This window comes from Rhinoraja longicauda, chromosome 31 (assembly GCF_053455715.1).
Source record: "Rhinoraja longicauda isolate Sanriku21f chromosome 31, sRhiLon1.1, whole genome shotgun sequence".
Lineage (NCBI taxonomy): Eukaryota > Metazoa > Chordata > Chondrichthyes > Rajiformes > Arhynchobatidae > Rhinoraja > Rhinoraja longicauda.
The window spans coordinates 16409541-16433191 of NC_135983.1; the positions used below are offsets into that span (position 1 = coordinate 16409541).

The 23651-nt window shown below is 42.2% G+C and overlaps 1 protein-coding gene across 1 annotated transcript in view; it reads right to left on the reverse strand.

Annotated features, from left to right (window-relative positions):
• Positions 1 to 1810: 1810 nt before the first annotated feature.
• Positions 1811 to 23651, reverse strand: part of ass1 (argininosuccinate synthase 1) — a 108200-nt gene continuing 86359 nt past the window's right edge. Inside the window, exons 12-15 of the mRNA XM_078426143.1 lie at positions 18402 to 18533; positions 9502 to 9658; positions 2508 to 2573; positions 1811 to 1969 (exon numbers count right to left, since the gene is read on the reverse strand). Coding sequence (XP_078282269.1) covers positions 1927 to 1969; positions 2508 to 2573; positions 9502 to 9658; positions 18402 to 18533 — 398 coding nt within the window. The 3' untranslated portion in view covers positions 1811 to 1926. The remainder of the gene's footprint in view (positions 1970 to 2507; positions 2574 to 9501; positions 9659 to 18401; positions 18534 to 23651) is intronic.

A 23651-nucleotide genomic window follows, 5' to 3' on the forward strand; every position in this document is an offset into this window, starting at 1 on the left:
TGAAGTCACGTGGGTTGCAGGGCGGTGACGTCACCTTTTGTCCCTTATTTGGGAGTGAGAAAGTTGGCAATCCTAATCGCAGGGGTAAATAAGGGTTGAGATTGGAGATGAAATACTCTCAGAATATATTACACTGTCTCTATACTTCCCATCCCTGCCCTTCACTGGGCTTCTGCACCCTAGGGAAGTCCAACTGGGCCAGGATGAGGCCCTGGGTGCTGCATAACAAGGTTCTGACAACCATGGACAGGAATCGAGCATTGGCACAGAATGTGGGCCACAGGCCAGAGGATGTTGCAGCTTCACTATAGAGATACAGCAAGGAAACAGGCCCTTAGGCCAACTGAGACCACGCCAACCAACGACCCCCTGTACACTAGTTCTAACCTACACATTAGGAACAATTTACTGATGGCAATTAACCTACAAACCTGCATGCCTTTGGAACGTGGGAAGAAACCGGAGCACCCGGAGAAAACCCACGAGGCCACAAGGTGAATGTGCAAACTCCGTACAGACAGCACCTGCAGTCAGGATCGAACCTGGGTCTCTGGCGCTGTAAGGCAGCGACTCTACCCCTGTGCCACCGTGCCACCCCTAGAGGGTTAATTTAAAGGGCTTGTGCAGGTCCAGGATATCATTCAGTACAACCGGCAGTGTGATAGTGGTCACCTTGGGGGATTACTGGCCACACACAACACAACATGGGCTCAGGAGGGCAGCTGGCACAAGAGTTATATGGATGGGAGATTAAGGCTATAACGAATCTGACAGAACATACAACAGTAGCGCACAGGAACAAGCCCTTCGACCCACAAAGTCCATGTGAACATGATGCCAAGTTAAATGAATCTTTGCCCGCACATGATTCATATCGCTCCATTTCCAGCATATCCATGTGCCTAGCTAAAAGCCTCTGCAACATCACTACCGTACATCTGCCTTGACCACCACCCCTGGCAGCACATTCTAGTCACCCACCACCCTCTGTGTAAAAAAACAACTTGCCTGCACATCATCGTTAATGTTTGCCCCTCTCACCTTAAAACTGTGCTCTCTAGTTCTTGATTAAAATATTCCTTTTGCCCAAAAAGAGGCAAATGGAACCAGTGTGGAGTGGGAGAGAGAGAGCAGAATCTCTTGAAGAGCTGAATTCACCTGAGCTTGCATTTCCAGGAAAGTTATAGGGTTATTGTTTCAATCATTCAAGGGAGCAATTTGCTTTGGTGAGAGAACTTGTTCTTCAACAAGTTCCACAACCTTGTACACCTCGTGAAGATCACTCCTCAGCCTCCTACGCCCCAAATAAAAATCTCCCAGCCTATCCAAGCTCTCCCCAAAACTTAAGCCCACAACCCTAAGTAACATTCTGGTGATCTCCTGCACCCTTTCCAATTAGCTTTCAAGAGAGAGCTAGATAGAGCTCTTAAAGATAGCAGAGACAGGGGATATGGGGAGAAGGCAGGAACGGGGCACTGATTGTGAATGATCAGCCATGATCACATTGAGTGATGGTGCTGGCTTGAAGGGCCGAATGACCTACTCCTGCACCTATTATCTATTGAATATTAATGTCATTTGTCTTTCCTATAACCATCAACTTTTAAAACCAAAGCTTTGTCTCTACTGAGCACTTTGATTTATCCGTTATTATTTACATGGCATCTGCACTGAGAGTGTTAATATTTTATCCAAATCATGCACAAAAGCCAGCGAAATAATCTTTATACTTACAGACAAATCAAAGACTAATGTATTGAAAGTTCTTCATTGAAAGGGAAGAAGAGACAAAAAGTCAGCTTGGTGTTTGTGTGTTAAAGATTCGTCACTTTATTTGTATTGAAACAGGCAATATCCACGGACTTGCATTTCACCAAAAAGGTTTTATATTAAAATGCATGGCGGAAAGTCAACTCCAGAATTCACTCATGTGGATTTTGAGCTTTGCAGCCGATGGTATTCTTTCAGTCTGTAGAAAAACAGATTCGAACCTTTAGCCAAGTCGAGAATTTGTTCTCCACAAACTTCAACATTTTTGTACCCCCAAATGAAAATAAAATATACCACATTTTCACAACCGCAATGCAAGGTGGGTTTTCAATTCATAAACTTCTCAGCCAGAGTAATTACAGCCCGAATGTTAATTAATTGCTACAAATTAATTGAGATGTGAGCAGAGGTGAAAATGTGATTGTGCGTGAGATTCTAAACATGGCGGTTTCTGGATCGTGATTCGTGCAGAAGTCGGGAGATGTTAAAGGGAGAGGATCAAACACTGTAAGATGGCGATGTCGTCTAGGCCGTTCACTCCTCAACCCCAGTTACAACCGGACAGCCTACTGTCCCTGGCCACTGAGTGGTGTAGGAACACAGACCGAAGAAACGCAGGGAGTCAAGTTGCTCTACATTTCAGTTTATGACTGAAAATGTTTTGAAACCTACATCAGTACAGTAAAATAATAACCTTTGAAGAATCTCACGACACTGAGAGTAAGAGAGTCACTCACCTCAGGGAGCAGATCTTAATAAATCCGCCGGCATCGAGTGGGTCATAATCTCCCTGCACGTTCATGCTGGAAAGAGATAAAAATAAACTCAATGTATCACATGTTCCATTACTGTGTAGGACGGAACTGCAGATGCTGGTTTATACAGAAGACAGACATAAAATGCTGGAGTAACTCAGCGGGACCAACAGCATCCCTGGAGAAAAGGAATCTGTGAGTCACTCAAGCATTTTGTGCTCCATTACGGGTTAATATCCCTTCAGTATGCTCATTATTGCAGTGAATTCAGATTGACAAACACAGCAGAGTGCAACTGCTGAAGCCCATCACACAATTTCTCACTGGATATATAAAAATTTGATCAAAGTACCAAATTCATGGAGACATACAACACGGAAACAGGCCCTTCGGCCCAACTCATCCATGCCGTTCAAGATGCCCCATCTAAGCTAGTCCCATTGGCCCATATCTCCAAGTCTTTCCTATCCATGTACCTGTACAAATGTCTTTCAAATGTTGTTATTGTACTTGCCTCTGGCAGCTCGTTTCATAGACCCATTGCCCTCTGTGTGAAAAGGGAGTCCCTCAGATTCCCATTAAATCTTTCTCTTCACTCCTTAAACGTATGCCCTGGGGAAAAGACATTCACTCTCTGTATTTGCCTCATGATTTTACACACCTTGATAAGATGGAGAGACAGGAACCATTGTCTTGGTGTCAGGTTGTGTTAAGTGGTGTTACCAGGATCTGCACTGGCATAGAAACGCATGAATTTGGTGCGGGAATGGAGAATTATGCATCAGATTGCAGATGGAGGCTGCGAGGCACGGGGAGAATACGACAGGGAGCAAATGGGGCATAATCGATGAGCGGGAAAACCACGTCAAATACAATTCAGTGTGTAGAAGCGCGAGGTCATTTATTTTTTGAAACTGAACCTTTCCTGTTAGAAACTGTGGAAGTGAAAATGTTTAGATATTCACACATCACAGTCACAGAGTGATACAGTGTGGAAACAGGCCCTTTGACCAAATTGCCCATACCGCCCAACATGTCCCAGCTACACTAGGCCCACCTGCCCACGTTCGGTCCATATCCCTCCGTACCTGTATTATCCATGCACCTGTTTAACCGTTTCTTAAATGTTGGGATGGTCTCTGCCTCAATTACCTCCTCTGGCAGCTTGTTCCATACACCCACCTCCCTTTATGTGAAAAAGTTACCCCTCAGATTCCTATTAAATCTTTTCCCCTTTATTTTAAACCTATGTCCTCTGGTCCTCGATTTACCTACTCTGGGCAAGAGACTCTGTGCATCTACCCAATCTATTCCTCTCATGATTTTATCCACCTCAATAAGATCAGCCCTCATTCTCCAAGGAAGAGAGTCCCAGCCGACTGAACCTCTCTGTATAGCTCACACTCTCTAGCCCTGGCACCATCCAGGTAAATCTTCTCTCTACCCTTTCCAGCTTGATAACTTAAAGTTACAGTTCCAAAAATGTAATCAAACAAGCAAATGGATTGCTGGACATTGTCTCAGATGCAAGAATGTCAAATAAAATGAATTTTCAATGCAATATCGAGCAGATTGGATCTCACCTGGAGTTTGCTGGTCATAAGTTCTAGGAGCAGAATTAGGCCGTTTGGCCCATGAAGTCTGCTCCGTCAGCCCATCATGGCTGATCTATCTTTCCCACTCAAACCCATTCTCCCCATGACACCCTTACTAATCAAGATTCTGTCAACCTCCCCTTAAAAATATCCGAAAGGCCTCCACAGCCTTGCATGGCAATGCATTCCACAGATTCACCAGATTCCACAGTGGTGTTACCAGGATCTGCACTGGCATAGAAACGCATGAATTTGGTGTGGGAATGGAGAATTATGCATCAGATTGCAGATGGAGGCATGGGGAGAATGCAACAGGGAGCAAATGGATCTTTACCTTTCACTAAAGATCTCTGTATTATACTGGCCTGCGATAATGCTTCCAGTGTTTTACCAGAATCTAAGGGCAAATGATGACGAGGCCTTGACTATACTTGGTTTGCAATCTCTTCACTGTACTTGGGTACTCTAATCGAAGAATTGACAACTGTAAAGGGATTCAGAGAGAAAAACAAATCCAGAACATGGAGGAATAAACTTAAAACTAAACCATTTAGGTATGAATAGTAGAGAGTCACTTTTTTCACACAAAGTGGAATAGGAATCAGGAATTCCTGAAGATCCTGCATGAGATTGAGATCATTGAACTTTTTCCTCTGGAACTTCTTGCTACTATGCTGAGAAACTGTACTCTGCACTATGGTATTTTTCTCTTTAAACTACCTGTTGTTAAATGTATGGCTTGATTGTGCTCATGTATAGTATTAATCGAATTTGATTTGATAGCTGTGAAACAAAAGCTTTACACCTGACAATAATAATAAACCTAAACCTAGATAAGGAAGATGCTTGGTGGAAGGGAGTGGAGGTGTGGTGGAAATGATGGAATTGACGCAAGGAACTGCAGATGCTGGAATCTGGTGCAAAACACAAAGTAATGGAAGAACTCAGCAGGTCAGGCAGCGTCTATGGAGGGAAATGGACAGACGACACTTCAGGTCAGGACCCTTCTTCAGAAATGGGAATGGGAAAGGGTCGAGTGTGTTGTTGAGCCAGAGGAGATAACAGAAATATGGGAAACTGGGGTGTTATAAGGTAGTTGACCACAATACTTCAGCAAAGCAAATGAGAAAACTATGAAGCACTTACCCAATTTCAATTGCCTCAGTTAATTATTATTACCGCACTATTACTAATGCCTGACACACAAATAACTGGTGAGGTAATTCCCCAGGGTTCCTGGACCCCTTCAGGAGCTGCTGTTTGCTGAATAGTGTTTGAATCCAAGGTTTTGTTTACACTAACACATCGGCGTGTTCTTTCCCAGCTAAATGTAGGGTCAAATGCTTCAAAAGATAAATCAGGATCAATAGATGGTTCAAGTCTAATGCAGTTTGACAACAACATGACCATGAAACATGCAACACTTTAATTTTACTCCTCAGATTTTTATTTTTGTCTGTTAGAAGGCATGTCTAAAAAGCCACAACATATTGACTTTTCAATGGACAACTTTTGTTCAACAAATTGATTTTTTCTTTATTCTTTGACACTCTCAGTTAAACCACCAGAATTGTATTTTTTTAATTAAAAGTCAAGTTATTATTTATTTAGTTGATCTAAAGCATGTAGGCTGCACTTAAAGCTTCCATAGATTGGGAACTTAAGAATTAGAGAACGGTTATCAAAAGCAGCTTTTGTCGTCAGTTATAACCTGACAATATCAAGGATGCAGAGAATTTTCAAGGCGACGTGGCCAAGTAAATGTGCTGAGAATCTGACAGGGCATTGTACTCGCCCAATGTGCAAGGCCATAAAAATTAAATTGGACCGTGCAGTTGGTTGTGTCACAAACTATGGGTTTTGAGGGGCCTTCGGTGTGGTTAACCATAGTCACTGGAATGTTCAACAAAATGTAGCCTGAATGAGGCCATGGACAGTGCAAGGCACTTGCAGATGGCAACTGGTGCAGTGTTGGCACTGCCCAGCCCGCTGCTGGCTGTAGACTAGAGCCGGCACTGGCACAGTGCTTTGCTCCATCACGTCTGGTACTGGATGATGGCAACCCAAGAAAAGACTCCATTTTTAAATTTGAAACCCTCAGCTCCTTCAAGTGATAGACAATAGACAATAGGTGCAGGAGTAGGCCATTTGGCCCTTCGAGCCAGCACCGCCATTCAATGTGATCATGGCTGATCATTCTCAATCAGTACCCCGTTCCTGCCTTCTCCCCATCCCCCCTGACTCCGCTATCCTTAAGAGGTCCTATTCACGTTGTTGAAACCGAGACATATATTGAAAAATAGAGGGTCACAGAGCCACACAGAACAGAAACAATCCCTTTGGGTTAACTTGCCCATGCTGAACAATTTGGCAAATTGTCCATTTGCCAGCATTTGACTCATAACACTCGAAACGCTCCCAATCTAATTAATTGTCTAAATTTCTTTGAAAGTCATAATTGTATCGTCTTCCATAGGTTCCTCTGGCGGCTCATTCCGGATACGGACAACCCCCTGAGTGACAAAGCTACCCTCTAATCTCTCCCCTCCCACCTAAAGTCTATGCGCTCCTCATTCATCTAAAAAAGCATGGCCTTTTGGAGTATTATGTCATTGTGGCTTACCCTCCTGGTCACTGCCAATCTGGGTCGTTAAAATCTCATTCATACACAGGACTGGGGATTGCTAACAGAGTTGTTGTATTGAGCCAAGATGTTCCAAAAGCAGTAAAGCTTTGGTCTACAAAGTTACCAGACTTATATTTTCAGATATGCATCTTGATGCAATTTCACATGGCAGGGACCAAGCAATTGGGAGGGTCTATTGCACACTGTACTACAATGCAAAACATTAGTGTTCCTACGTTAAAATGTATTGTAAAATCTGGGATTGCCATGATCAAGAAAGGAAAGGCTTATGGAGAGAAAAACCGGATCCTATCTCAGTGCATTTTACTTGTGAACATGGAACGTAGAACAGGACGGCACTATAGCACTGGAACAGGCTCTTCGGCCCACAATGTGTGTGCTGAACATGATGCCAGGTTAACCTATCTCCTCTGCCTGCACGTGATACACATCGTTCTCTGAATATCCATGTGCCTGTCTAAAAGCCTCCTAAACGCCCCTATCGTATCTGCCTCCACCACCACCCTTGGAAATGCATTCCAGGCACCCAAAAAACTCGCCCCGCACATTGCCTTTAAACTTTGCCCCAGTCACCGTAAAGCTATGCCTTGTAGTCCTTGACTTTCCATCGTGGGGGGAAAAAGGTTCTGACCGTCTACCCTATCTCCGCTTCTCATAATATCACATACTTCGACCTGGCCTCCCCTCAAACCTCCAGAGAAAACAATTTCAGGCTTTTCCCTCTAATACCCTCTAATCTGTACATACAGTTGCAGAAATCGCTGCACTTGTATAGTAGTTGACAGCAATTCCAAGCGGCACTGCTAGTGGAGGGGAAGATCATCTGCCTGTCTACCTCTCAGCTGCAGGTGCAGGGTCTCAGATGCCCAAAGGCAAACTGCGGTAATATTCCCTTAAATAATTCTTTAAAGCCTGCTCTGTTTTAACTGTGTTTAGACGGCCGCTTGTCTTCATTCCTCTCCATATAGGTTTCAAAACATCACAGCAGTTACCGTCCATATTGCAACCGATGAATTATTTGCTAGAATAAAAAAAACAAGCAATTTGGAAGAATTTACAATGGTGCTGGATGTCTTTCCAGAAATCCATGCTTTTATTTTTGTGCAATCGAGTGGGCTGTGTGCCATATAATTACATTACTTTATACCTACTGTGACCAGTCATTTCCAGCCTCCAGTACTGCTTACCCTATTCTTTTATTAGTATGATTCCTTCATCATTCAAACATTTTAAAGGCAATGATGTAGAAACTGAAAGAGACATCGCTTTGGAACTGACAGTGAATAAGTGCTCCTGATTACTTTTACTTTATTCATTTAGCTCCTTCTGTGACTGTACGCCACAAAGAAGGGGATTATTAAGGGTCACTCTGTACACATTTCGGTTTATAAAGGAGAAAAATCAGCTGCAGTAGTTATCGTACCCGACACCTTTCTTTCTCAGGCGTGAAAATATTTCAATATCTTTATAATCTTAAAAAGTAGCTTTGACAATAAAAGGGGAATAAACTGCGGGTGCAGCACAATACAATGTTAACACTGCTTGAGTAATAGTGTTTATTTATTTTAAAAAACACAAGGATAAAGGACATATTTTATTGCCTTCTGAATGGACTGCGAGAAACTTTACATAGATTTGTATTGATCCCCTGAATGGTACCACAGGCCATTGATCTGCGTGCGTTATTGTGGATTTATTTTTGTAGCTGTAATTGGCGGATTGAAATCAATAAGCATAACATGCATCAGAAGCAAGTAAATAGGAGTTAGTATTTTTCTGAGCAATGAGATTGTCAATAACTAATCTCACTCTATAAACAATAATGCATTATCTCTTCATACTTGATATTTAAAAGACATCAGGCTCAATACCAAGAAAAAAAAATGTAATGCATCTTTGTATATGGATAAATGAATATAATTTACCATGACATAATTTCACCCAGAAACACAGGGCGATATCGTGAGCTATGTCAACATAAATCCTGCATTGATGAACATCTTCAGATCTTCCAAAATTCAGATCCTAGCACATTATTTCAATGACAAAAAGCATGAACAACAAAGAAAGTGGATGTAATTGAAGGGAGCAACTCTATTTGGATAAATGAAATGCACTCTGGAGTACATGAGAATTCAAACACAAGTTACATGCTATTTGATTTGTCTACCGACGTCAGGATATACCTCACATTTCCCAAACATATCATAAACATTGAAGCCAAAAGACAGCCATTAGTTCTTAGAACGCTGTTCCTTTCAATGTGCCAGGAAAATAAAGTGCAGCAAAAATATATTGTTAATTCAAATTCCGGATGTGACTCTTCCTCTGGAGAGAGGATAGTTCAGCAGGACACATTCATAAAGTAGCAGCCCTTGTTCAATATTTCTAAGCAGCAATGTTGTTACAGTGATTTAATTGTTAACCAATCCTACTAGAAGATTCAAACCTGATCCTAGCTACTACACCTGCTCCTTTTTAACGTCCTGGCTTTCTCTTAAAATCAGAGATTTTTTTCCCTCATCCAAGTCTTTAAAGGCAAGAGCTAAAATCGGGTTGCAATAAAATGCAAGCCAGATCCACACGCTGTATTTATTCTGGAAAAACAACTAGATATTTTAAAATCAGGAGGGCAAATGGTTAAAGAGTCCTGGCGCACTTGTGATAGGACTTCATAGCTACGAAAATGTTCAACGGACACTTTAAAGAAATCAAAGAACATCATATTTCCTACCTGACAAGAGCTTCGTTGTACAGAGACGTAGGTGATTCTCGTCCGAGGATGTAAACTTGTCCCTTGAAGACACAGACCTGAACTTTCCCTTCAACGTACTCCTGCGATTTATTGATACAGTGGCGGACAAAAGCACATTCAGGGCTGTCCCAAAATCCTACCAAATCAAGAAATAAATGCGTTGAACAGAACAGAATTATAAAATAGTAGTAATAAAAAGGAACTGCAGATGCTGGTTTATACTGAAGATAGACACAAAATGCTGGAGTAACTCAGCAAATAGCTTCTCTGGAGAATATGGGTAGGTGATGTTTCGGGTCGGGACCCTTCTTCAGACCGATTGTAAGGGGTGGGGGAGTGGAACTTTTTTTACTTTGATAAAATAATAATCTAATGAGCAAGTTCAGAAAAGATTCTCGACCATAGCTATAATGAAGGTGTACTTGTTAAATACCAGTACACACACCAGTTGAATGTCAAAGTTGCACAGATCAGTGTATCAAGGGTGGCGCAGTGGTAAAGCTGCAACCACACTGTGCCAGAGACCCAGGGTCGATCTGTGCCCCAGAGAACCCCTCTTGCTTTTTTCAAAAATCATGAGCAAGGAAGAGAGAAAATACAAGAGGAATAGAAGAAAATGGAAAGAGAGCGAGATGGGTAAAGAACGTTTCACTGGTCATGTTCACATTTTACTCTTCTTTAATACCCATTGCACCAGGTTGGCATTGTGAAACTAAGTATTGAACACCTTCAGACATTACTATTGAACAGGTTTAATGGAGCTCTGCCGAGTGGATTTATAGGCCAGTTAAGCAGCGGCAAGTAAGAATTTCATTGTCCCATGGCCAGAACATATGACGGCTAAACACTTTTGACAATCTCCTCACTAATATTCCCTCGATTCTGCAATGTACACTTCCATCTGTACCACAACTCATCGCCTCCTGACAACTAAACTATTCTTACCAATAGATACCCTAGCTGCTTTCTGCAACACATATTCTTATCACCTCATCTATTCTTGCAATTACAATACCCTAATTTTACTAATACATTGAAAACATTCTTTAATTTTAACCTAATCTCGGCGGCCTAACTTGATATTACTGCTGGATTTGACTATTTGAAAAACCTATGTGCAAAAAAACTTCCAATTATCTGCAAACGTTTGCATGAATGATTCCTCTATTTACTTTTTTTCTCTCTGGGAAATGGTTGGTGTTTAACATCTAAAACAAAAGGACGCCACATGACAACTTCACAAATCTACTGGGAATCACCAAAATCATTACAAGCGATGGCCTCTCAAAGAAATAAAGGGCTGAAAAATGGCTTCTTTCAACTCTGCGCAGCCTTACCAAGCTTGACAATGAAGTCACAGAGGGCAGTTCAAATTCATCCTGCAGGCTTTTGAGCTGTGAATGAACAGCTGAACTTATTTTCTTCTGGGCTTGACGCGGCCTCCTGATAGCTTGTTGAAAAGTCCCATGAGGGACTTCTCAGACCTTTGAGCAAATCTAACTGAATAGCCAAGACCTGACCTAGCACTTATCAAGATTGAAATCAAAGGTCCATATGTTTCATTTTGCAAACCTACACGGTTTTGTAGGTGCTCTCCAGGAGCATCTTTCCAAAATAACTTTGCTAATTGGAGCTCTGGAGAGCCGAGAGTCTCCAGTTTCTCCTGCCTTTCTGTCCCTCTCTTTCTCTCTCTCTGTGAACAAGAAACTACCAACGGCACATCTGTCTATGTGCCTGACCTGCGCACAATACAACCATAGGAGTCAAGGATTATTTGGTCTTTCGGGTGTCCTCTGGCACTCAATGTGATCACTGCTGATCTTCCAAAACAATCCCACTTTCCGGTGCTGTCAGAACATCCCGCTGATCCCTCAGGATCCAAAGATCTAATGAACTGCAAATCGATATACTCACCAACTTAGTTACTACAGCCCTCTGCTGTGTAGCATTCCATAGAGGACAACCTTTGGTGAAGCAATTGCTCATTGCAACTCTGAATGATGATCACCAATTCTGACACCCTACTTCCAGACTTCCAAGCTGGAAAAACATCCACCAAATTCTACCTTGTCCAGTTCCGTGAGAATGAAATACGTCAATGTGATCACTTCAAATTCATCTGCACTCTACAGAACATAAACCTAATCTACTCAAAGTCTGCTTGCAGGGCAATTTCACCATCTCGGGAATCCAACCTTGGAACCACCAAGGCATCTTGCCAACTCAAACTCCCTCAAGACAGAGACTGTAGCACTCTATTTGCTTCTAGTAATGTCACAGAAACTTTACACAAAAATAATCCTCAGCCAAGACAGTTACCTTTGATGCATTTCCACATAAAGATCATACGCAAATTAATAGTGTTCACTGCATATTTTATTTGAAACAAACATATATCTGCTATAAACACCCGTTTCTGCTGATATTGAAAGATAGGGGGAACCAGAAGTCATAGGTTTAAGGTGAGAGGGGAAAGATTTAATCAGAACCTGCGGGGCACCATTTTCCCCACTCAGAGGGTGGTGGATCTGAGGGGCGAGCTGTCAGAGGAAGTAGTTGAGGCCAGAGGAAGTAGTTGAGGCCAGAGGAAGTAGTTGAGGCCAGAGGAAGTAGTTGAGGCCAGAGGAAGTAGTTGAGGCCAGAGGAAGTAGTTGAGGCATGTACAATGACAGTATTTAAAAGACACTTGGACAGGTGTGTGGTTAAGAAAGATTTAGAGGGATATGGACCAAATGACACTAGCTTAAATGGGTTATCTAGTATTGTCCATCCTGATGTATATAGAGTGCCTTCATCTACTGTATCCTGCAGACATAACTTACATTTAGATGGCAGTCTTCCAAGATGGAGCCTAATCCAGGCGGCTATTTGCGTGCCAGCCACAGAAGCAGACCTACAATCGCATATTACAATCGCTCCACGTTTTTAAATCTCCACGCCTACTGCGATACACTGTAAATAGCTCGATTGTAATCACGTATTGTCATTCTGCTGGATAGCATGCAACAAAAAGTTTTCACTGTACATCTGTACACATGACAATAAAATAAACTGAACTGAACATATGGCCATGAGTGGTGTATAGCAGGACCAAACACCACAAAACAGAACGTCATTGTGGCGGAGTGGGTGACAGAGAGTAATAAGTCTGGGGCATGAGGGCTGGTTTATGGCAGGGGGGTGTTGGCAGGGTCACATTGGAGCAATCAAGGTGGCCCAAGGAACAATCGGCATGAGGAGCAAGTTAAGTTAAAACAACTCCAACTGAAGCAAGCTTTAAGTGTCATCTCCAAGTGCTTTTTCAGGAACTATCCATGCGGCATTCACATGCGAATGAAAATCGCGGAAGACCCATGTTCCGCTGCTGGATAAGACCATAGACCATAAGACATCGGGGAAGAATTAGGCTATTCGGCCCATCAAGTCAGCTCTGCCATTCGATCATGGCTGATCTATTTTTCCCTTTCAACCCCATTCTTCTGCCTTCTCCTTGTAACCTTTGATGCTCCTGCTAATTAAGAACCCTGGGTGTCCCTTTCTATCATCAGGCACAACATTCTCCAACTGCCACCGGAAAGCAGGTACAGGAGTCTGAAAAGCCGTGACCGCCAGGTTCAAGAACAGCTTCTCCCTAGCAACCATCAGAACACGGGACAACATTAACCTCAGCAACTCTGCGTTTCTGTGGTCTGTGTCTTTGGTTGCCCTACAGACTTTAGTTTTGCACTATTATAATTAATACTTGGTGTTAGTTATTAAATAATTGTATTAACGATTAGATATTTGTGCATTGTTATGTATACAAGCCTGTTAGGATGCAGAAAGAAATAATGTCATTGTTCCAGTGCCAGTGTATATTACAATTAAATACTCTTGACACATGCATGGGAAACTCGGATGGAAAATTGAGCTTCATGATCCACATAGAGAGTACCAATTTTTATTTAATGTAAAGTATTGTATAGAAATTCAGTCTTGTAGCACAGGTAAAATAATAAAATATCTGGGTGAAAATCCTTTACATCACTGGTGCAATCATTATTTTCCTTGCATTCTGAGCGAAGACTGACAACTTAGTGACAATTTATGGGCTGCTTTGTCTTAAAGACTCACTTGATGAGAAATGAGCCAAGACAGCCTTAACTCATTTCACTTAAGACCTTTACAGCTTTCAGATCCAGAGTTTATCATCATCAGTCTAGCGTTATTCAAATTCTAGACCCAGAGGCAAAATGACAATGTTTCCAGTCCATTGTGTCTCGCATCAAGGGAATTCAAAGGAAGGGCAATTGAAACTGACATTCTAACACTCGGAGAGCTCGAAGCTTGTTTCATGTTTATTCTGTCACAATGCTGAGTGTTATCACTGCCTCGACAAAGTATTCCTAAAATTTCAGCTGACATTAACAAAAACAAAATCATCCGCTGTGGTAGTCACACCCTTAATAAAACACGGCAGCTCCTCCGAGAAGCAGGCCTCGGACAAAGTTGTCCCAGAGGTGTAACATTAACCCACCCACTCCATCCACCTGAACACCCCCCCCATTCCTGTCAAGTCGGCCGTTACTAATGAAGAAGCCCAATTAGGTATTTAGTGTTTCTAAGATAATAAAGGAATGTGAGGGGCTGCCACTCAACTAACCTCTCAAATCTTTCAATCACCCACTTAACCTTTAGGAATTATGGTGTAACCTTTTCCCTTGCAGGGGCTTTTCCCTTTCCCAGAACACACAGTGAGGTCAGTGCTGTTGAAACCCCAGTAAGTATTAAAAAAAAAACGCATGGGTTCAGTTGGCCGAGCCCAGTATAAGATTAAAGACTTCCACTTCCTCTGCTAAAGGGACATTTCCAAAGATGCAGCATGGTACAATTCTAATTTTACTTTAGTTCAGTTTGGAGACACAGCATGGAAACAAGTCCACCGAGTCCTTGTTGACCATCGATCACCCTTTCACCCCATCTCTATGTTGTTCCACATTCTCATCCACTCGGGTCAAATTTATAAAGGCCAATTAACGGACAAACCCACATGTCTTTGGGACGTAGGAGGAAACCCAAGTACCTGGAGGAAACCCACACATTCACAGGGAGAACGCACACACACACACACACACAGCACCCGAGGTCAGGATCGAACCCATGCCTTGGGCGTTGTGAGGCGGCAGCTCTACTAAAGAGCACAGGGAAGAAAGAAGGGTTCTCTACTTTGGCATCAAGCTTTGCTATCCAAAAATCAAAATAGCCTTGTGTTCTATTCTGTCAATTCCAAGATCACTCAATTAATTATTAAACTTGTTTCTCTATTTTGAAAGATGGAGACAGAACGTGTGATAGGTAAAAAGAAACTACTGTAATTCTGAAAACACAATCAGAATTTAGTAATTGAAAAATGAGAACTAAACTCTCTATTAACATGAATCTTGAGCAAAACACAAAGTGCTGGAGGAACTCAGCGACTCAGATATTATCTGTGAAGGTAATGGACAGATGACATTTTGGTCACGACCCAACTTCAGACTACGCAATTGAATGTGATATTCCAGCATTCTTGACCGCAGTCAGAAGGGCCTAACCCAAAACGCCACTTGTCCATTTCCTCCACAGATGCTGCCTGACTCGCTGAGTTCCTCCACCACTTGATACTTTCAGCATCTGTAGTTTCTTGCGTCTCATTCCCAAAAGATCTGGCTTTACATTTTAGGTCATTACCCTTCAATTTCCTCAACCAAAAATCATGCCATGTATATTTAATCTCTGAACTACTCTTAATACCTTAACAGCATTTGTGGCAAATCCTTACTAACACTCGAACCTGTGATGATATATGTAATGAAAAGAACAATTCTCCAAAGCCAGAAATGCCTTCATGTGCTGTCAGGAGTAAACTGTTTCTTCCCAATGCTATGGTATCATGACATAATAAATAGTCTTAAAGCAAAGTCATTTTCTCTGTGATCAGTCTTTGCTCATCTAGAACGCGCACAGCTCTCTGCAGTAGGACAATCACTTCAGTGATTAGAAAAGTGTGGGAGGTAGAATATTTACAGGTGCACAGATTATGTCTCTTTCATCTCCAGTCCAAAGTAATTTCCATCATTGATCTCACCTTCCTTTGCCAAGGTTTGTGCTATTTCTTTGTAAACAACATCCAAACTTTAATAAAATAAATCCTATCAACTCCAAGCTCTTTTAAAAAAAAAAGACAATAGGATTAAACACCTGAGCTGGACCCGAAGAGAAGGATTTACTGGTTTAAATCTGTTTCAAATATTCATTTCACTAGGGAGCATCGACAAAAGCTGATAATCCTTGGAGCGGGAGGCCAGTTGTCAAGAGTCAAGAGTGTTTAATTGTCACATGCACCTTAACAGAACAATGAAGTTCTTACTTGCAGCAGCACAACAGGTTTGTTAACACAGTACTCAACAGATAACATAATAAACAAAAGAAAAAAGTTCAATAAATATAAAACACAACTTAGTGCAAAACAAAACAAAGGCCAATGTCCCTCGTGCAACCAAAACAGTTTGCAGTTTAGTTGGAATTCTCAGCGTTCAATAGCCTGATGGTTGTTGGGTAGAAGCTGTACTTGAATTGTTACAGTTTGAAGACTCCTATTTCTTCATGGCAGGAGTGATACGAGAGTGTGGGTCTTTGATGAGGCTGGCTGCCCATCTCAATTGTTCAAAGATACCTTATTGTCATGTGTACGAAGTACGGTGAGATTATATTTTGTATACATTTCCGTGGCAATCCGACTGTACATTAGCCACAATCATACCAGGTATAACAGTGTAAGATAGTAGACCACACTGAATCAGTACACAAGGGTTGCCACTTCTTAGGCGCAATCTTGTACCCTTGGGCCTGTTTCGTGCTGTATGACAATATTTCCTGTACCGCTGAAGTCCAGAGCTGATTGTGAGGAGCTTCCTGACTGAAGTTAACGTAGCGTTATAAACCCCGACAGCACGCTCTTCGACCCAACTTGAACCAAGATGACCCATCTAAACTAGTTCCATTTGACCACGTTTAGCCCGTATCCCTCCCATCCTTTCCTATCTATACATATGTCAGCACGTCTTTTAAATGTTGTTGCAGCTGCCTTAATTACTTTCTCTGGCATTTTGCCTCTAAACCCTTCCTATCCATATATCCATTCAAATGTCCTTTAGAAATTAAAATTGTGTCCACTTCTGGTATCTCATTCCAGATACAGACGACTGTTTGAGTGATAAAGTTGCTCCTTAAATCTCTCCCCACTCACCTTAAGCCTATGGCCCCTCATTTTAGAATCCTCTACCCTGGAAAGAAGACAGTGAGCATTCACTTTATCCTTGCCTCTCATGATCTTGTACACCTCAATAAGGTCACCCCCTCAGCCCACCACACACAAAAGAAAAAAAAATCCCAGCCTGTGTAACCTCTCCAAGCCCGCAAGCCCAGGTAACATCCTGTGAGGGAGGGTTATGTTTGGAGTGCACATGATAGTCAATGAATTAATAATGACCATAAAATTACCAGATTGTTGTAAAAAAACCCATCTGGTTTGTTACTGTCCTTCAGGGGATGAAATCTGACACATGTTCTTGTGTATTCCCCAAGGTAAGGAATGAAGAACCAGCCGTTAGTGAGGTGTAGACAGCACAGGTAAAGATGAGAGGGGAAAAAATGTAATAGGAACCAGAGGGGCAACTTTTTCCACACAGAGGATGTTGGGTGTATAGAACGAGCTATCAAAGGAAATAGTCGAGGCAGGTACTAATACATCATTTAAAAAACATTCGGACAAGTACATGCGTAGGAAAAGTTTAAAGGAATATTGGCCAAACGGATGGGCAGGTGAGGTCGGAGCATCTTGGTTGGTTTGGATGAGTTGTGCTGAAGGGCCAGTTTCTGTGCTGCAAGACAGTATGATTTATGATCCACTGAACATGGGTTGTTCTTAATCACCCTCTGAAATGCCCCAGCAAGTAGCTCAGCTCAAGCAATGGGTAATAAATGGATTTAAAGGAGATGGGGAGAAAGCAGGAACTGATTGTGGATGATCAGTGGTGGTGGTGCTGGCTCAAAGGGCCGAATGGCCTTACTCCTGCACCTATTATCTATGTTTCTAATTTTAAAAATGAATGGTGGGAGATTAATCAGAGGCAGCTTGATTTCAGGACGGGGAAATCACGACTGACGGAGAAGACAACGTGGATGGAGGATGGCCATCTAACAGGGGAAGTAGGGTTAAGGGGCCATCTTCAGATTGGCTATAACCAGGGCAGTGCCAGAAACCCAATTCTCACTTGCATAAAATGCTGTCCTCCCACTTCTGGTTCAGAGGATAGTCCACATCTAGAATGAGCTGCTGGTGGAAACTACAGAAGCAGATGCAATTACAACTCTTAAAAGACATTTTATACAGATATGGGTAGGAAGCGTCTGGTGGAATATGGGCCACAAATGCAGGCAAATGGGACTCGGTAGGTATGGACAAGTGGGCTGAAGGGCCTGTTTCCGTGCTGTACAGCTCTATGGACTGTATACCCCTGCACTTTAAATGCAGCAGGTTGTTTGAGTGAAGGTATCACATTCCCATCTTGCTCTACCTACCCGCCCTGGTGTATGTATGTACCATGTGCATGTCTTATTTTCTCCCAACAAAGCAAAAGATGTACATTTTGGAGCGTTTGTACAAAAGAGAAGCTAATAATTCTATTTCTTAAGATTTGTTTTAGAAGCAGCCTCGTTAGTCTCTTCCCTGGATTCCGTTCCAGGTTTCTCAGGTCAAATAAGGTTTAAAAAAAAAAGAGGACGACTTTCACATGGTGGCTCCCTTTGACAGATAGCACAGACAGACCGAACAACATTGACAGGGGTTTGCTGCTTACCATTGTACAGCTGCTCAGAAAACTTCACCGCCAGATCCCGCTTGATTTTCCTCACTTCCTTGTCCATTGTGAAGGTTTCGATGTCCAAATGAGCATGATACAGAATTGTCCCACCTGGGGTCTCATAGACACCTAACCATTTACCGAGAAAAGAAAGAGAGAGGGGGGGGGGGGAAGAAACAACACAAAAAAATTATTGTTGAGTGACAAAAATAATCACTTTTCTGACAGAAATAGAGTTGGGCACCATTCAGTCTCAGCTTGCTTTAAAAGGCATCTGTCATTATGTGCTCACTGGGACTCACGCAGTCCACTTCACACCTTGCAGTGAAAATTTCCAGATTCCTTGTTCTATCTGCACACATTCTGACTAAATGACAGGGTTTAAGTACTGATTCCCCTCAATGCAAGCCCAGTGGCCTCCCTGAAAGCCTGTAATTAAGCAACTGCCAGTGAGCAGGGAGAGACTCAGCTGTGAAAATTAAGCTGTCACCAAGTCTTCAGTTGAGTATCTCCTCTTCACCCATTCAAAAGGGAAGGCATTTGGAAAAATCCGATTAGGTTTGTAAAATACAGCTCCGAGCCGCTTACGAGCCCCGGCAGCCGGCAGCGGACAAGGAGAGAGGAAAATTGTTCAAAGAAAAACAAAAACAAGCAGATTTATCTTTTTGGTAGGGTGAATCGTGACAATTTATTCAAACACCTTAATCCTCAACCGCGTTTAAATATTTTTCAGGTGTAAAAGTGCACATCTTCTTCAGCAACACAGCTGCAATCAATTTCCAATTTTATACATTTAACATGAAAGTTAAAAAAGATTTCACAAATCAAACATTTTCACTCAGAGGGTGGTGGGTGTACAGAACAAGCTGCCAGCGGAGGTGGTTGAGGCAGGGACCATAACAGCATTTAAATGTCATTTGGACAGGTACATGCATAGGAAAGGTTTAAACAGAGAAAATAGGTGCTGGAGGAGGCCATTTGGCCCTTCGAGCCAGCACTGCCCATTCATTGTGATCATGGCTGATCATCCACAATCTGTAACCCGTGCCTGCCTTCACCCCATATCCCTTGATTCCGCTAGCTTCTAGAGCTCTATCTAACTCTCTTTTTCAATTCATCCAGGGAATTGGCCTCCACTGCCTTCTGTGGCAGAGAATTCCACACAAATTCACAACTCTCTAGGTGAAAAAGCTTTTTCTCATCTCAGTTTTAAACGGCATCCCCTTTATTCTTAGACTATGGCCCTTGCTTCTGGACTCCCCCAACATTGGGAACATTTCTCCTGCATCTAGCATGTCCAGTCCTTTAATAATTTTATATGTTTCTATAAGATCCCCTCTCATCCTTCTAAACTCCAGTGAATACAAGCGGGATAGGAGCCAAATGCAGGCAAATGCAACGAGAGTAGATGCAGCATCTTGGTCAGCATGGACTAGTTGGGCCGAAGCGGTAACACACGGCAACTAACATTTGATCCTGTAGAAGATGCTCGCAGTATTTCAATACATTTTTCATAAATTACTCATCTACTACATTTACACTGAAGCTTCATTCTCTTTCCATTGCACAGACTGGCCTCCCCACCATCATCAACACTTCACGCTACCTCTAGAAAGTACCCAACAAAAATCAAGGATCTTTTTTCACCCCAGTCATTCACTCTTGTCCCCTCTCCTTGCCGGCAGAAGATGCAAAAAGCACATACCACCAGATTCAGGAATAGCTGCTTCCCCTCTTAAGGATGGCGGAGTCAGGGGATATGCGGAGAAGGCAGGAACGGGGTACTGATTGAGAATGATCAGCCATGATCACATTGAATGGTGGTGCTGGCTTGAAGGGCCGAATGGCCTACTCCTATTGTCTATCAGACTACTGATGGTTTTCCTATAAGTTAGGGTGTATTCCCGATCTCCCAACCTACTTCCTTGCACTTTTTCCTCTGAAACTGCACACTGCAATGCTGTAACACTATATTCGGCACTCTGGCAGTTTTCTCTTTACCCTACCTGTTGTACTTGTGTACTTCTTCAGTGCACTCATGTATAATAATGATTTGATTTGACACAAATAAAAAGCTCCTCGCTCTATCCGAGTACACGTGATAATAAAAAACTAATACCAGCTATAAACCAACATATGTGGGGGGGGGGGGGGCCACAGACATTAGTAAAACAGTAATCAGAAGCAATAAACCAATTCAACTCCTTGTGCCTGCTCCACCATTCAATGGGGTCATCTTTTCTGGTGTTATCATTAGAAATAACTGGGTAAAACCCAGCTTCTTTTGTGGACAAAAAGTCTGCACACCCATCATTCGTGCTACTGATGTATCTGGCAGATCATCGTCCGAATAGCTGTTTAGGGGCCTGACCGCACAGTTTAACTAATGAAAAAAAAATTAAAAGCTTTTATAATTAGAAATTGAAGAGCATATACTTAAGGAGATGAAAGTAGTTTGAGTTAAAGAGCAACACAGCAGAGAAACAAGCCCTTCAGCCCATCGGTCCATGCTGGCCATCAACCACCCATTTACACCAATACCATTTCCATTCTCACCTCACATCCCAACTCCATCCAGATTTTACCACAGGCATACACTACACAATAGTGTACACACTACACTACACATTAGTGTACACACTACATATTAGAGTACGCACTACACTACACATTAGTGTACACTCTACACATTAGAGTACGCACTACACTACACATTGGTGTACGCACTACACTACACATTGGTGTACGCACTACACTACACATTAGTGTACACACTACACTACACATTAGTGTACGCACTACACTACAGATTAGTGTACACACTACACATTAGTGTACACACTACACATTAGTGTACACACTCTACTACACATTACACAGCAGCCAAATCAACCCACAAAGTTTGGAATGTGGGAGGAAACCGAAGCACCCGTGGGAAACCCACATGGTTGCAGGCAGGGAGTGCAAACTCCACACAGTCCAGCATATTTACTTCCCTCAAAGATTTGGCATGTCGACCAATTTTCTATTGGACTTCTACAGGTGTACGGTAGATAGTATGTTAACAGGTTGCACCAAGGCCTGGTTCAGCAACTCCAATGCCCAGGAACAAAGGAGATTACAGAGAGTTGTCGACACTGCCTGGTCCATCACTGGTACCACCATTGAAGTGGTCTATGACAATAGACAATAGGTACAGGAGTAGGCCATTCGGCCCTTCGAGCCAGCACCGCCATTCAATGTGATCATGGCTGATCATCCACAATCAGTACCCCGTTCCTGCCCTCTCCACATACCCCCTGACTCCGCTATCATTAAGAGCTATGGGAGGTGATGCTTCAAAAAAGCAGCCAGTATCAAAGACCCTATCACCCTGACCACACTCTCATTTTGCTGCTACCTTCAGGAAGGTGGTACATGAGTCTGAAAACTTTGACGACCAGGTTCAAGAATAGCCTCCTCCTAACAGCCATCAGTCTGTTCAACACTGCACAACACTGACCTCAGCTCTGAATTATGGACTATGGTTACATGCAGGACTTTTCTTTGCACTAGTTTATGGGTTATTTATTTATTAAATTTTTGTTTATCATATATTATCTGTGTGAATTGTGGTTACATTGCTGTTATGCTGCTGACAGTAAGAATTTCATTGTTCCGTTGTTGGTATATGTGACAATTAAACTTTCTTGACTCTTTCTCAAGATCAATATCGAACTTGGGTCTCTGGAGTTGTGAAGAAGTGGCTCGACCAGCTGCACCACTGTGCAAGATGCAAGTTTTGTAAACTCCTTGTATATTATAACATGTTTATATTTTTTGTAAACTCCTTCTACATATATATCCATTATAAATTAGAAAAACATTATACAATTACTGAATCCCAACCCATTCATAATTAGTGTTTTTATTTGGATATTAAATCCCAATTTATGTAAAATATTCCAAAATATGTGGTGATATTCCTTTGCTAATAATATCAAAATGCAATGGAATTTGAAGAACTCAAATTGAGCTGCACTGGAATTATAGACAATATCTCCCAAATGTTAAAAGAATTTATGGTATCAGTTTCAGGATTTTTAAGTTATCTATTTTTCCTACTTTAAATATTTAGGAGGATTGTGGTGATACTCGTGTTAAACTGCACAACGATAACATTCAGTCATTTCCTACAACCTGTGGTGTGACAGGAACCTCCATCTTAAGTTCAAATTTGACAGGAGAGCAAACGAACCTTGTGTATTGTGGAACATTATAAACTGCAATTCATTCAACAATGCAAACCAAAACCTTTCCTGCTATTATTCAAAATTGCAAGTTACCACAATTTCTTTTCAAGCAGAGACCACATGGGGATTGAAAGCCTCTGTATAATATGGAAAATGTTAACTTAACAGAAAGGGAGCGGTTTCACAGGAGCCGACGTGACAGAGATGCCAACGTCTTCTGGCCATTACGTGGGAGGTGTGCAAGGCGATGCTTCAGGGTTCAACGGCTCAACCATTGAGGACCAACACCAAGACAAAAATATAAAATTTAAAAAGATGGTGACTTGCACAGCGACGTCTAACATTTCCATCCTTTATGGTCACAGATTTCAAATGAAATTTAAAAAGAAATCTTACTTTTAATTGTATTTTGGCATCCTTTGTGAAAGGAAGGTTTTAGATGCAGCAAAATTAAATCTGACCCTTTATATGCTGGCTTATTAGTTGATGACTAAGGGCACTGAAAGGAAATCATTCCCAAAGAGTGCAAGTCCCTGTCCTCCCAACCTTATCATCTGGCAGGAGTAGTTTTATTGTTGTCACGTGTACCGAGGTACAGTGAAATGCTTAGTTTTGCTCACTATCCAATCAGATGGGATAATACTATACCTAAATTAAATCTAGTCAAACTCAAGTACAATATGTAGAGTGAAGGGGAAGATAAGAATGCAGCATTGTCAGTGCATCAGTTCCAGGCACAAAGTCCAGTATTTGCTATGGGTTCGAGGTGAATTGGACAGCACCCTGGAATCCAGAAGCCTGATAACAGAGGGGAACAAGCTGTAACAGAGGGGAACAAGCTGTCCCAGAGTCTGGTGGTACACACTTTCAAGCTTCTGTGCCTTCTGTCTGAAAGGAGCAAGGAGGAGGAGGCATGCACAGGGGGAACAAGTATTTGATTATGTTGACTGCTTTTAGGAGGCAGCATGAAATGTAGATGGAGTCAATGGCGAGAGGTCTGGTGTGTGTGATGGAC